Below are 15738 nucleotides of genomic sequence, written 5' to 3'. Positions count from 1 at the left end.
TTCTGCTTTTGCTTCCATTTGAGCTCTTTGTGCTATTGTATTAATGCCACTTTTAATGCACATGTTAGCCAAGTTTTGCTGTAATGCTTGCAGCTGGTGCCCACCAGTTTCTGACTCATAAATTCAAACTTTATGAGTTGTATTGAAAGGTCATTGGACTTTTCAGCCCAGTTACAAAGCACAGAAAGCTGTAAAAGCACATATAAATTTGTAAACACAACACATGCTGATTTGTTGATTTATGCAAAGTATGCCTTTCAAGAGAAGCAATAAAAAATGTTTTTTAATAAATGACCACAGCTCAGACTAGCTTATCCTTATTCTCTTTAATTAAAACAAAGAAAAAAATGGAAACACGTGAGCAGTCAGGGAATCCATAAATAACGATTTCCAGCAAAGCTCAGGCTCTGAACATCATTCCCGAGTTAACTTGTTCCTTTTTTTTGTCCTTTTTACAAAAACAGTGTCTCACCCTCACATCTAAACTCATTCAGCCCTCATTGTTCCAACACGTTCCTAACCCCAACCTGTTTTCTTTGCTGCAATAGTGTTTATGGTGATCACACAATACAGAGCGAGGCTGCAGAATGCTGCACGTGGCACACAAGCAGAGAATCTGCAGTCTCGCTCCGTGGTGCGTTTAAACACCAGACACGAGCGCCTACTCCTGGTAGGGGACGCCAACACTTATTCCAGCTTCTTCTTCTTTTCAAGTATCTGAGAATCACAGTAGCTATAATCACCATAAACAAGACTGTCAGACCATACATTGTTTCCATGGCACTGGGCTAAAAAGATAGTTATGCTGCAAGTGAATTTTAACAGGAGTCTTGAAATTTTATATCTTATATCTGAGTTTTAAATAGCACTCCATTTGCTGTAGAAAAAAAAAGGCTAACAAAATTATCCTGGCTGAATTGGCCCCAGAGTTAGATTTGTCAAAAAAAGAAAGGAAAAATAAAGAAGATAAATTAATAATTTACTACATTAATGTATCTGTTTCATAACCACTACCTGGCTTTACTGATGCCAAATATAACATGAAAGCTAAGGACCATTTTCAGGAGCTTATGCAGCAGACAAGTTGGAAACCTCCGGACATGTACAGTACAAGGTTGTTATGATCTAATTCTTTATATACTGACAGGCGCAGATGAAACCGAACTGGCTCTGGACTCTCGTGTTTTCCGTGTTGGTATGGTGACGACACAGCATGAAATTCCGACTGTGGCTTCTGGCAGCTCATCATCCTCAGTCCATTCATTGAGGTCAGGGTTGTAAACCTGAATGCATTTCTTGTACTTCTTCTCGCCCTCGTTCCAGCCACCAAGGAGATAGATCTTGTTATTCAAAATGGAAATCCCTGCTGTGCTCACCCCCGTGTGAAGAGGTGCGCAGTAGCTCCACTGCCCGCTATGAGGGTTGTAAGATTCGACAGCAAGGACGTCCACCCTCTCCCCGCGGCCTCCTAGTTGGCTTCCGCCGATGACATAGGCGCGGTCTCCCACAGTGGCGGCGCAGTGCCAGCCTCGAGGCGTGCTCAGACTGCTCTTATCCTGCCAGGTGTCGGTGGAGGGGTCGTAAGAGCACACAGACCTGGAGTAGGCGTTATTGATGTAACCTCCAGATATGAGTATTTTTCCATCGATCACGGAGCTGGCGTGGCAACAGCGGGGGACCTCCATGGGTGCTTTCATCTGCCACTGGTTGGAGGAAGGCACATAGCACTCCACAGAGGCCTGCACGCCATCAGCATTTCGCCCTCCGATGGCAAACAAGAGGCCGTTGAATGTGTTGAGGCTGAAGTGGGTGCGCCTCTGGATCATGTTGCTCAAGTGAATCCAAGCATTGAACCGGGGGTCATACCTAAGGAATGCAAAAGGGATTATTTTATGCTACACACCAACTAAAATGACAGATGGTGGGCTTACGTGTCTTAGTTCTTACCTGCAGAAGTTGCTCACGGCATGTTTTGCCTGGTTTCTTGCATCATTCTGGTCCTCACCCCCCGCAACATACAGGAATCCGTCCAGGACTGCAACACACTGATTGAAGCTCTTTGCTGGCATCTCCGTCAGCTTATTCCACACGTTATCTGAATCTCTGTAGAGAACGTCTTTGCTGAGAGATTTCTCTGTCAAGGCAGGGCGTCCGCCAACTGTGAGAATCACCTTGAGACCACCACGTACTTTTGTTCTGCGTGACTGGAGGATGTTCTGTTGGTACGGAAGCAGATGGTAATTCATAGCATCGACGAGGAGGCGGTGGCACTCGGGGTCCTGCATCATTCTTGGCACACCTTGGACGTGATTCACCAGGTCTTGGGGAGTGATAGTGCCAAACCTGATGTGAGTTAGCAGATCTGCCGCATACTTTAACCTCTTCTCATCAAAGTCCAGCCATTTCATGGCAATCTGGAAGGCTGTAACTTCAGAAGGTAGCTGCAGGGAATCATCTGACAGAAATTCGCTGATCTGCTCATAGGTTAGCTTCAGGAACTGCTCCATCTCAGAAAACTCAATGAAGTTCTCCCTCATGAACTTCTGAGTCGCTTCCTTGGTTTCTTTGAGGTCGTAGGCATCGGCGATATTGGCTACGTACATGCAATTCTCCACACTGAGCTCCTGCATGAGGAAGTCACTGCACATCTTCACTAAGGTGCCAATCTGCAGCAGCATGGCTGCAGCAATAGTGCTGCCAATGCTGTAGAGCGACAGAGTGAGCTTTCCTGAGTATGCGTACGTAATTGCAGTAGCAAGGCCAACCGGTGAGAGGTCGTTCAGGTCTATCTTCTGGAGGGTCGAGTCCTTCTTCAAGATGTTTCTAATGTACTCACTGCAAGAGGCCATGACAACCTTGTGCACATCAAATGACTTTGATTTGGTGGCGACTGTTAGATCACAGAGGAAGCTTTCGTTTCTCATGCTGCTCAGACCTTCAAGGAGGTTCGGGGCATACACCGAATCAGTGACTTCAGTCGAAATGCAGCTAAAGCCATTTCCGCCTTCAAGCAGAGTGTTCAGCCCGTTAATCTTGTTGATGGGGCTGTTCTCAACCATCAAGGCCATATCATTTATGTCTCCCTTGCTCTTTTTGGTTGCCTTGTTCTTTTTGGGTGCCATGGTTTTAGCAGCAGAACACAGCCCGGACCTTCTGAAAAATTGAGCACATACATGTTAGCTTTTTAGTCTATTTCAACTTGAATGGATAAAAAAATGTTTTATGAGTGAACTAGATAAAGCCATCAGCTGCAGATAAAGTGTGACAAATGCAACTTGTGACAGAAATGAATTGTTCTGGGTTATCTTATTGATGAAAGCAACTCATTTTAAGCAGTGGGGACAGGGGCAGCAAAAGACACAGCTACCCAAGTTAATAAAGCAAAGCAGAAAAACTGTTTAAAATTCAGTTTGGAACTCAAAGGTGCCAGTCCCCAGGGCTAAAGAAGAAACAGGAAAATCTAGCTTACTGTCACAGTGTGGGGTATGAAAGTCAGCATCTGTGAGGACATGAGGGTGCAGGATGTGCATATGGCACATTTTAACTGAAAACCACATATTCAGGCTTTTAGGACAACATGTACTGCCATCCAGGCAAACCGTCTTTTGGTAAGAACCTTGCTTATTTTAACAAGATAATAATAAAAAGAACTGCACTGAGCTCACCAGACCCTGTGTGAACACTGAAAATTAGCTTATATTTTTCATTGAACAATAAAGTTTTTACAGTTTTAAAATGTAATGTGTTGTCCTCATAGTATCATCAATGAGCAAATTATTGCACTCTGTTTTGTATTTACATTTTACTCCATGTTATTATATTTCTAATCTATATTAATCATTTTCTTGTCAGTTATGTAAGATGTCCCCACCTTTAATGTTGGTTTTGTTTTGGAACTGGTCAGCTTTCTTTTGGCAGCTTAGAAAACGTGTGCTACCAGGTGAGGCAGGAGTGTTTAAGTGCATCAGCATGCTCCCTCTTTGCATCTGTCACAATTTATCAGCAGCATGTCCAGGAATAGCAACACTGGACGGCTCACCCATGACGTTCCTTTTATAGACTTTGAGACATGAACAGCAGGCCTCATGTCCTCTGACTGTTTGCTTGTTCTTTTCTTTTTTGACACTTTTCTTTCATAAATTGTTTCAAGTTTGTCTTAAAGTCTACAATGACGACCGTATACAAGACAAAACACTGTCAGAAAAGTCATTTTAGCATTATTTACCACAGCCCTAGCAGACACAGATAGTTCTTTTTCCGATGCCTATGTTTTTAAAATGAGATGACTAAGTTCTACTCATCAGACAATTTGTATATTTTGAAGCACAACATTTGGAGTGAGAAAGCAGATTTTCTGTTGGGTAAAAGCTGACAAATACTGATGCATGATCTTCCTCTGACTGCCTCCTGCTTTGTTATAATGCCAAACAATCAAGCTTTAGAAACTTACCTAAAAAATGAAGTTGAGGCCGGTGAAGAGGGAGCTTGCACCTCCAGTTACTGGAGCAGGAGAGAGACCAGCCGTCACCCCCGTGGAAAGGGATATGCAGTAAACTCCTCCTCCAGGGGAGTGGGTTCCAATCAAGTATTGTGCAATACAAGTGGCAGAAGACCCTCAACGTGAAAGTGTCCCACAATAGCCTGTAATCATCTGATGTCAACATGATGCAGGGGTGTCTGTGTATCCTCAGTGGGATGCCATGTGTCACGTGATTAGTGCAAACAACTTTGTGCACTTTTACAATAAAACTATTGAAAGGAAATATTCATTTGCAGACATGATGTCGCTGCCAAATAAAGGTTTAATTATAGAGAGACACGTGCAACATTTAAGCAACGTTAAAAATGTAATTGCAAAATTCCCAGTGACCACACTGTCATTTGTTTTACAGCTTTTTTTATTGTAATATTTTTTTGTTTTACAGAATATGCATGTATTCCTAAAATACAGCCAGATTACATTAAAATGATGTTGTAATATTTACAGCAATTAGTGTCCCAGTGCAGCACATTTAATGATCTGCATGCTAAAAAGCTGCAGCTAGAGACAGAGACAGCAGAAGTCTGAGGAGATGTTGAATAAAGGTGAATTCTGCAGCTTGAGAAAGCATAAAGGTGACATATTTTTTTATTTTTATTATTATTATTATTAAATACCCATTAAAACATCAGCATATGATTGTGGGGACTTTCTCTCTATTGTCAGGTCTTAACCTTACAGTATAAAGTGACTTGAGGGGACTGTTGTGATTTGGCATTATATGAAAAAAAACGGACTTGAATTGTATCGAATCAAATAAATTATTTTTCAAAATTAACCTGCTCCTAGATACAGAACCTGCTTGTAGATACAGAAGCTTCACTTTAAAAACAAAATCTCACCAGCATGGTTTATTGCTGTTTGCCGATTTGAAGGGTGATATATCCATTTATCGCATTAGTGGCATCATTTTAAAACCCACACCTCACATACCATTATATCGTTTGTCACTGGTTCCGCCCATTACTATAATAGTGTCATCAACGGACGCGCGCTGCCCGCTGTGTGTAGACGGCTTCACGTGAGTCACCGTGATGGCCAGCAGCTCTGATGTGGTGAAGAAAATCATGAGGCTCAAACTTCAGCTCTCAGACAAAGCAGAGCCTGCTACGGTAGTTATCATTTGATTTAAATCGTTTAAAACGTTTTATAATCCCAAGAAACTGGAAAGTTTTGAAGTATTATTTCACCGCTGTTTCGTTACCGGCTGAACAAATCCTACCTGCTTTAGTCATGGCTTTGTCCAGTCATTGGCTCACAACACCTGCTGCCACAGCGGGCGCTATTTAAAAAAAAATGACTGTGTTCCCTTAATGAAAATTATGAAGCTCAATTAGATTTTTGTATCTATATATTTTGTATTATTATATGTATATGTGTGAACAGAAGCTGAGCTAGCAGTGTTTCCCTGCCGCTTTCACACATCGCTGAAAATCCTTTGATTTGTAGAGTGTGTGTGTGTGCGTGGGGGGTGGTGGGGTCAAGCTATTTAAACTGGAGGCGCTTGGCTGCTGCTAAAAATGGCAGCTCCTGCAGTTGTTCAGCTTATGGCTGCTGTCCATCATCAGTGCACTGCAGGCAACTTTAACCACCTATGCCTGTGCCGTATAAGCCTACACGTATCATCTTTGTATCCCGTGGATCAATTTTCAGTTGAGGAATTTACACTCAAAATCTGTAAATCACCAATTTGGCTTTAAAGACATAAGCTGCTGCTGCTGCTGCTACTACTACTACTACTACTACTACCACCTTCCATCAGCCAGCCACGGCTATATCCATTTATAGTTCAGGGTAAAAGGAGCAGTCTAAGTGGGTGTGTAAGGTCCCCATACATAGGTTCTGCTCTAAAATGCACAGTCAGCAACTGTGGCAATCCAAAACCAGGACTGCCATATTTGGCAAGTCAGTTTTTCTTTGACAGAGATCCCATTCTAGGTACTTTTTAACCGAACACAATCAATCGAATCACCTTAATGTTGACAAAAATGCTTGAACATTATGAAATGCACCATAGCATGGCTGCAGGCAGTGGGGATAATATGCTTGTCACTCTTTCCAGGTTCTAAAAATCTTGCAGAAACTCAAGGATCTGGATATCACTTTAGATGTTCTTGCCGTGAGTCTCTTTTTCACAGACTGTTTTTTTTGTTGATGTACATTGTGGTTGTTTTTCATTTTTATTCCCCTGATAATGGTCTGATCATCAATTAGGAGACTGGAATTGGCAAAACTGTAAACTCCTTACGCAGACATGAACAGGCTGGAGAATTAGCAAAGTCTCTAGTAAAAGGTTGGAAAAAGCTGCTCTCCAAGGAATCCATAAGGTAAAGTGCATTTAGCAATAAAATATTTCTTCTTAATTTTATGTGTTTAACAGCTTAATCTTGAATTTTCCTTGTACGCAGCCGTGGAGAAGATAGGCTCTCAGAGAAAGTCCCTTCTGTGAAAGACAAACTAGATGATCAAAGCAGTCCAAATAATGGAAGTTTGGAAATGGAAGATGCGAACAGTAATGATCTGACATCTCATCACAGTAAGAATTGTGATTCTTCAGATGACGCCAATTTTAAACTGGGGAAAAGGAAAATGGATTCACAGAAAGGACAATGTGAGGGACGGAAAAGAAAAACAGACTGTGAGAAAAGTCAAGAAAACCAGTACGTCTCTCGGCATGACATGTTAACACAGAAGGACAAAATGGACAAGAAGAAGAAAATTGATCGGAGCGACCGAAAACCTAGAGACTGCGATAGTCTGCTCGGAAACAAAAACTTGAAGGAAAGCCAAGAAAAATCCAGATCTGATTCCAGAGAGAAATGTAAAGACTCTGAGAGTGGGAGATTCGGGTCAGACAGGGAGTTGAACACAAAATCAGAGGTTTCGAAAGAGCCGAGGGGAGGCAAGGAGGATGACAGAATGTCAGGAATGTTGAGAAGCTCGGACGCCCAAAAGAGAAAAAGAAAGCATACCACATCAGTGGAGTCTGAAAGGGAACATTCAAAACACAAGAAGGCGAAAACGAATGAGACTAACAGTGATCCAGAGCAGCCCTCTATGTCTTTTGAGTCCTACTTGAACTATGATGTGACTCTTTACAAGAGAAAGGAGCGATCTGGAGTGAGGAAGCTGCCCAAAAAACCCAAGATGGTCCCCAGTGAGCAACAAATAAAAGATCCTGTAATGAAAAATATGGAGTTGGCCCCGAAACAGGTATATTTATCAAGGATCTTTGCTTACAGAGAAAAGACAGTCTTGCTGATGCTGATTAATAATCCCACATATTTATAGAAGTTTCTGGAGCCTGTAATGCACCTGATGAACATTCCTTTACCTGCTGCTTTACCTGTATGTGACAAGCCCTCCAGCTTTGACTACTATGAAAGGAAAGGTACATGTTCAGTAAATGCAGGTGTATTTTCAGCTTTATTGTTTGGCTCTTGACACCTCTGCTTTGGTTTTAAAGTCGAGAAGGAGCCCGATTTCTCGGACGTCTCTGAGGAGTCGCCAGTCTTCACCGGCCAGCGTCTTAACAGGAAGATGCAGGTGTACTCTGGTGCCAAGACCGTCTTTCTCCCAGCCATGCTGAGCTTGTACCAGCAGTGTATCCGCACCCTGCAGAACAACATTAACTGTGAGTGGAGCCCAGGAAGACATTTTTTCCAAGTCTCTGTTGGTTTATGTCTGATTTTATAATTAACTGCAGGCATCTCTTCTCAGTGCTTTATGAAACCGGCGGGGTCCCGTTTGAAATCCTCGAGCCTGTGTTGGAGAAGTGTACCCCAGAGCAGCTGCTACGCATCGAAGAATGTAACCCAGTAAGAAAGTGACACGCCAACATGTTCAGTGCAGAACAAAACCTTGTGGCCACTTTAATAGGTCTACCTGACCAGCAGTGGGTTTACTCCCCCCAGTTTGTACCTGCAAATCTGGGTTAAAAGCCATGTGTATCTGCTTTTCCTTAACCACCTAATCATTACTGTTTGTGATATGGATTAGAAATCAGTATTAAGAGCTTCCCCCCAAAAAAGCAACAGTCAGGTGATCTACCAAATAACCTGAATATTTGTCGATATAATTTTTATGATAATGATCTAATGATAAGTACACAAATATAAATCTAGATTTAAAAGGTTGGCATTTTTAACTGCACTACAATGGTCTACTTAAGGTAGAGCTGTGAGGAACTTTGATTTTCATTATACTTTCTGGTTGGTTATTAATTTATTAAATACTTTTCAGTCTATCTGGTATCAAAAGGTGAGAAGTGCACAATTTCTTAAAGTTCATTTTTACATCTTATGTTTGTTTAGAGAAACTGACCCTACAATAACGTAAAATTGGAGAAAAGCAGAATACCACTGAGCTGGGGATGTAAAATTGGGGAATCTGTTTATATTTTATACTGAAAGGACAGTCACACAAATTCTTCCAAATCAGTTTTCTTTGGATCCTCTAGTCAAAGTTTTTTCAGTCGTCCTCCTTGGCTGCCAGTACAACAAATGATGTTTTTCATATAGGCAAGATTCAACATGTTTTTTTTTTTATACTGCCTATGTGTCTTCTCTGGGCTTTGGCTAATAAGGTGTACACCTTCAGTCAACAGAGAAGTCAAAACTTGCGTGCTGTTTGCGTGCCAATCGAAAGTGCATCTTTGTGAGAGGGCTCCCACACTTGGCATCGATAATCGAGCCACATTCAAACTTCCAGACTGCACATGTCATGCAGAACAATGTTTAGTTGAATAACCCAGCCTTCTGACCTCATTATGCTTTATTTATTTTTTTTGTTTGGTTACCAAGTATGTACAGGTTGTTATCTCCTCCAAGGAGGTTATATTTTTCATAGTGTGTTTGTGTTATACTGTAAACACAATAGCTTGAAATATTCTGAGTGAATTCTAATAAAACTTTGTAGGGGTATAGATTTGGGGTCATGTTAACAATCCATTAAAATTTGGTTTGGCCACAAGGTCTTCAAGGCCTGGACAAAAAACATTGACAAAAAAACCTTTTGACCTGGAGACAGTGATTGTGACAAATGTGTGTTTCTATGTCTTGACAAAAATGTGTGTGTTTTGTCAAGACATAGAAAGTACTGGTCACATTTGACCTTTGACCCTTTTACATTTCACATCTGCCGTTCTTTCAAATTGACCCCAAAATTCTTCATATCTTTAAAGTATTGTCGAGAGAGAATGAGCTGCCTAATTAGAAATATACTGTGGTATACTATAATTTAATAAGGTCAAGGTATTTATGTCAAGTTATTTACAAAATTAATGCCCATTATCGATTAACTATTCTGATGTAATATTATGCACTACAAATTTCTTAAGGTTTTTTTTTTTTTTTTTTAAAAGAAAGAAAACACAATTAAAAAATATATATAGATATATAGATATAAATATATATATAGATGTATATAGAAAGGTTTTCTTTGTGTAATTTATTTTTTTCCCCATTCATTAATTTTGCAGATCTATGTCGGCGTGACAGACCATTTATGGGGCAAACATTGTCAGAGAGACTTCAAAGACTCCAAACTTCAAGAGTATGAATCATGGAAAGAGATGTACATCCGGCTTTCTGAAGAGAGAGAAAGGAAACTGAAAAGACTGACAAAAACTATTGTCTCAGCACAATCTCAGAAACCCAAAGGTGACTGCTCTACACTGAATGTAACCCGGGTCATTTCTACTAGTGATAATTCAGAAATAACGCGGCCATATTGTCGATGCAAGACATTTTGATTGATATTCATCCAGAAATTCTGGATGAATTAAAACTGAAATTTGTAAAAAGTAGAAGAAAAGTAGTCTCTAGTGATGTTTGTTTTGTATACTGGCTTTCATTAGACTTTTTTTTTTTTTTTTTTTTTTTGCATCTTTTAGGTCGGCAGGTGAAGATGGCATTTATTCACACTGTTGCCAAGCCACCGAGAGATGTGCGAATTCAGCAGGAAATTCATGGAACTGCTGTTCAGCAGCCTCATCAGCCCAGGAGCAGGTGGGTTTCAGCCTCCTACATACAGATGATACATTTTCTGACCAGGTTTTCTTTAAATCACATTATAGCATATTTTTCTAATGTTTATATATTCATGACATTTATATTAGTAGTCTCAATATTAAGCACACTAACAAAAAGCCCATATAAGAGCTTTTCTGGGGGATTTATATGCATCTGTTTATCTTTGGCAAAGTGTGGACACCTGTCTCGATCTATTACTTTTCCACATAATAGCCCTTAACCACACGTGATCACTAAACAACAGCGGCTTAGCGGGGTCATAACCCATCAGAGATTCATGCGATAACGGTGGGCGAAATGCTTTTTGGGTGAGCTTAGCCAAACACAGGAATTGGAGCAATGTGCTGGATAAACTGGTTTTATTCCAGTTGTAGAGAGCCTTGGGTGCTTTGTTGTCAGTTGTTGCAACATGGGATGTTGTGCTCACCGGCAGTGTGTAACACCGATGTTTGGAGGTAGATGACCACTAATTTTGTAGTTTCATCTGCATTGTTTTTTTTATCCTTTTAAATAGTTCTGTTTATTTCCTCTGTTCAGTGTCAAAGTTCAGGACAATCGATCGAAGCAGACTTATGAGCCCAGCAGGCCCAGCAGCACCAGTTCAGGGGGAAGCGGTACACAGGACGCTCGCAAAAAAACAAGTGAGCTGGTAGTTTATGGCTTTCCAAGCCTCCCAGATTGATTGCTTCAGTTGTTTCTTTTATGCATATTTTTCACTGATCAGGCTGGAGGTTAAATGAATATATGTGCCATGTGCACAGTAATCCTGACATAATTTTACCTGATGATTTATACTTTTCTTTGTTCTCATAGGAGTGGCTCCAATGATGGCGAAGTCTTTGAAGGCATTTAAGAAACAGCTCGGACGTAGATAAGTGTTTATACGATGCTATTTACGGTGCGGATCTGCACAACATGAACTCGATCAATGATTAACTCTGGGCAGTAATAAGCCTGTGTTCACTTAAGATTATTCTGTGTTGCTTGTCTATATGTACTGCGATCAGGCAGTGCCATGTTTCTTTTCTGCAAGTTGTCTTCACTATTAAATGGGCCATGAAGTCAGCAAATTTACTTGGCTTTGATTTTGTCTCTGTTCTTTAAGGGGAACAAGGTCATCCATTTAATGGCATTTGGTGCCCTCTAGAGGATATATTGTAAAATATCTTTCTCTTTTGAAATTGGAGTGTTCCTAGTCATATTATATCTGCATTTTGACATTACTGATATCATATCTCTCAGCTCTTGCAGGACTATAAATTAAAAACTGAATCCAAATGTAGCAAACGTGTCAACTTTATGTGCGGTACTGTGTAAAGTCTTGAGATATCCTTGATTTATAATATTTTGCTCCAAAGAGCTAAAGCTGGACTCTGTTCTAATTTTTTTCTTTTAAAGTGGTCTTGAGCAATAGTTGATGGAAGCCATTTCAACAGACAAAAATAATGACTGCTTTCTTTGCTCATTTTGAACCCAGTAACCACTTTCAGAGGAATGTTTTGTTTAATCACTTAACGCTGACCTGTGACTCATCCAGTTACAAAAAAGGCAGCAAACTCATGGGATGAACCAATTTTGTGCCTGCACATAACAGACAACTTGACAAACAAGCAGTTTTAATTTGGGTCTTTAGGCACTTTTCTTTGGTCAAATCTACAAAAAATCCAAAAATGAGCATGATTGGGAAAATGGTATTTATGCACAAGCAAAGGTTTCCAAAATGTTCTTCGCAGAAAACTTGGTATATCACTGCATGGCGTGCTTATAAAACAGTCAGGAAACTGGACAGATGGAAGCAAAAGACAAAAAAACAAGTGGCTTGCTAAAAAAAAAAAAAAAAAAAAAAAAAAAGAAAAAAATTATCGTCAGCAGCTGAACAGTATCTAAAGGTTATGTTATTAAGAAATGGGGGGGCTGAAAGATACATCTGGCCCTTCAGTAAACGGATGAATCAAACTGAAGCCTCACTAGGCATGTCTGTGCAAAGGGTGTCTGTCATGAAGTCATTAAGAAAGGGAGATGGGGAGAAAAGTCAAGAATTGGACTGCAACAGGTCTTATGGCATAATGAGTACAAATTTGAAACTTTTGGATCAAATGGTCAGTATATATGGAGGTCAGAGAGGTACAACAGTGCCTACAGTCATCTGTACAAAAAAAAAAAAGTTGAGGATCTATCTTGGGTTTAGGGTTGCATTTCAGCCAGTGGAGTTGGGGATCTTGTCAAAATCGATGGAATTTTCATCACAGAAAAGTGCAGATTGTGATCCACCATGACCAATGATCCTAAACATACTGCCAATACAGTGAAAGCATACCTGGATACAAAAACACACAAAGAAGCATCGAGTCATGGATTGGCGTCCCCCGAACCTGGACTTTATAGAAGCAGTGTGGGATCATCTTGAGAGAAAACGGAACAAACGGAAACTGAGGTAAGGGTTAATGAGGCAGTCCTTCCACAAGAGGGACAAGATAAATAAGATAAATGGAGCTGATGCTGACCCTTTGAAGGATATAATTAAGGCATTATTGGTCGTGCTACACACATTCCTCAACTCGGACCTCGGCAAAGTAGCAGAGCGCAAAAGATGGCTGCAGCACAATGATTCACACTTGTGCAAACAAACTGTTAATGTTTCTGCATCTTCATCAAAGTCAAAGTGCACAAAGCCATTGTAGTTGACCTAAACCAGGTACACAGCTGTCGGTGGGTAATTGGTTGAACAGGGTTTCAATCCTATTGGGTAATACATTTAAGAGTGGGAGTTGCCAAAGTCAATGCGTTAAGTGTCACACCTCCAAAAGTACAAAACGACAAAATACAGCAAGTACAACCACAATTCCAAAAGTTTGTATACTGTGTGAAATATGAAAAAAACAACAACCTGGAATGCAATGATTTGCAGATCTCACAAAACCACATTTTATTTGCAACAGAACACAGAAAATATAAAACGAGAATATGTATTGTTTTATTTCTAAGAAATATATTAACTGTTTTTGAATTTGATGCCAGCAACATGTCTCCAAAAAGTTGGGACTGGGCCATGTTTTCCACTGTGTAGCATCATCTCATCATTTAATAGTCCAAAAACATCTGGGAACTGAGGGGACCAGTCTCTGGATTTTCGGGAGCAGTTGTTTAGTTTTGGACTCTGGCTGCTCAGGAGTCCCGGGTCTTCTTTGTTGTATTTTTTGCTCTGGATGTTTTCAGTTGGCGAAAGGTCTGGATTGCAGATAGGCGAGTTCAGCATCCGAACTCCACCATCTTGAAGCCTTGCTGTTGTGATAGAAGTAGTATGCAGTTTAGGATCATCTTACTGAAATGGCCTTCCCTGAGAAAGAGGTGATAACAAGCTGGATGTTTCCGGTCCTTTTTGGTCCAGAGGACACAGTGTCCATATTTTCCACAAATAATTTGAAATTTCTTTTAATCTGACCACAGAACAATTTTCCACTTTGTCTCAGTTCGTGTCAAATAAGGTTCAATCCCGGTAGAGTTTCTAGATCATGATTAAGTTTTAACATGCATTCATGGATGTCTTGGTGAACTGTGTTTCTGGAAGTGTTGCTGACTCCATGCGATTTTGAGTCTTGTCCCTTGTGCACAGAGATTTCTCCAGATTCTTGGAATCTTTTGATGATATTATGTACAATGATGATGAGATAGTCAAAGTCTTTGGAATTTCACACTGAGGACCGTTATTTAGATTTTTTTTGTTTCTTTTTTTTGCAGATTGGTGAACCCCTGCCCATCTTTTCTTCTTTACTTCTCCAAAATGCTCTTTTTATACGCAGTTATATTACTGACCTGTATCCAGTTAACCTAATCAGTTGCAAAATGTTCCAACTTTTTCTTTACAGCACTCTTTACATTTTCAGCCCTTTGTTGCCACCGGGCCAACTTTTTGCTGTCAACAATTTCAAAATGAGCTACCTTTTTTCACAAAATAGTACAAATGTCTCAGTGTAAAGATTTTTCTATGTCCTATTGTGTATACAACAATCAGTTGCCCTCCATTTTTATTTACATTTTACACAGTGTACCAGCACTTTTGGAATTGGGGTTGTATAAACATCTGCCCAGCAGGACAAATTTAGATCTTTGTTTAAGGCTGCAAAGTGTTTAGAGTATAAATCCCATAGGTCTCTTTATGGAGCAGTGAGTTGCAGAGGCGGTGACATGAAGTAGGTAACTGCTTTTTAATATTGCAGTACAGTCTGTGAATAATGCTATCCAATATTATGATCTATGTTTTGTATACATTTTTCAGTCTGCATGTCTTTAAAGTTGCACAGGGGCATCTCAAAATAGATGTTGTGCAGCTGCAGTTGATGAAGATGTAATGGAGGAACTTTCCCAGTATGTGGTTGCATAAGTACCTGGTATTTGACAATTAGAACACTGTGCACAGTGGCCATGGCAAAACAAACAACCATGCAGACTGGTTAGACAGCCAGGACACAGTGTAAGGCAGTTTTCTGCTGTCACCAGTGAGCCAGTGTGTCTCTTCAACTGTCACAACATTTAATCAGAGGAGCTTTTGAGTCAGTTCTAACGTATAAAGGGACAGTTCAGCTGAAAATTTAATCCATGTTTTGTTTTTTGTTTCTTTTCTCTGCTCTGTAGCTCTGTTTCTACCATCCACATCTATAGTTTCAGAGCTACAGACTGCAGTGATGTCTTTAAAATATAGTGGAACTACATACTGTATCACTTGCCTTGTGGTATTCAAAGCAATAAGAAATACTGTACTGCATCTGCCAATTAAAAGAAGCACACAGCTAACTAAACATGCAGAATGTGAAGGTACTTCTGCATACAGGGCAAAACGCTGAAAAACTCAGTTACTTTTGGTGCTCCGAGGTGGCGCTGCATTAATAACAGAAGTGGAATTTTCTGCATGAGCTCAGCAAGACTTTTTAAAACCACTGTCAGAAAACACAGTTTGTCTTTGCAACCATAAATTCAAGTTAAAACTCGGACATTCTGAGAAAAACTGAATTACAAGTAAAGCTTCATTTGTTTTTGTTTTGTTATTCGCTTTCCTTCTTGCCACTCTGCCCCCTCGTCGCCTATCAGCTCCTGGCATTGTTACACTATACACATATAAATGTAACAAATCTAAAAATAAAAAGAAATTGGCTAACAATAGGAGTCAGG

At 40.2% G+C, this 15738-nt stretch overlaps 2 protein-coding genes across 3 annotated transcripts; one reads left to right on the top strand and one right to left on the bottom strand.

Moving 5' to 3' along the window:
• Positions 1–307: 307 nt before the first annotated feature.
• klhl31 (kelch-like family member 31) lies at positions 308–4532 on the bottom strand. The gene is made up of 3 exons (XM_031742983.2): positions 4451–4532; positions 1948–3153; positions 308–1866 (listed from the first exon to the last, which is right to left on the bottom strand). The coding sequence occupies exons 2-3, from the start codon at positions 3120–3122 to the stop codon at positions 1134–1136; spliced, it is 1908 nt and encodes a 635-aa protein (XP_031598843.1). The 5' UTR covers positions 3123–3153; positions 4451–4532; the 3' UTR covers positions 308–1133.
• Positions 4533–5353: 821 nt separating this feature from the next.
• On the top strand, positions 5354–11646 carry eloal (elongin A, like). 2 transcript variants are annotated; one of them, XM_031742962.2, is made up of 11 exons: positions 5354–5652; positions 6603–6659; positions 6755–6867; positions 6949–7753; positions 7835–7931; positions 8007–8174; positions 8261–8358; positions 10020–10200; positions 10434–10548; positions 11110–11213; positions 11386–11646. In XM_031742962.2, the coding sequence occupies exons 1-11, from the start codon at positions 5575–5577 to the stop codon at positions 11445–11447; spliced, it is 1878 nt and encodes a 625-aa protein (XP_031598822.1). In that variant the 5' UTR covers positions 5354–5574; the 3' UTR covers positions 11448–11646. The 2 variants fall into 2 exon arrangements, with proteins under 2 accessions (XP_031598822.1, XP_031598820.1); XM_031742960.2 differs by having other exon boundaries at positions 5355–5652; positions 7832–7931.
• The last annotated feature ends 4092 nt before the right edge of the window (positions 11647–15738 follow it).

Source organism: Oreochromis aureus, linkage group 13, assembly GCF_013358895.1.
Source record: "Oreochromis aureus strain Israel breed Guangdong linkage group 13, ZZ_aureus, whole genome shotgun sequence".
Lineage (NCBI taxonomy): Eukaryota > Metazoa > Chordata > Actinopteri > Cichliformes > Cichlidae > Oreochromis > Oreochromis aureus.
This window is presented reverse-complemented; position numbering and strand designations above follow the sequence as displayed.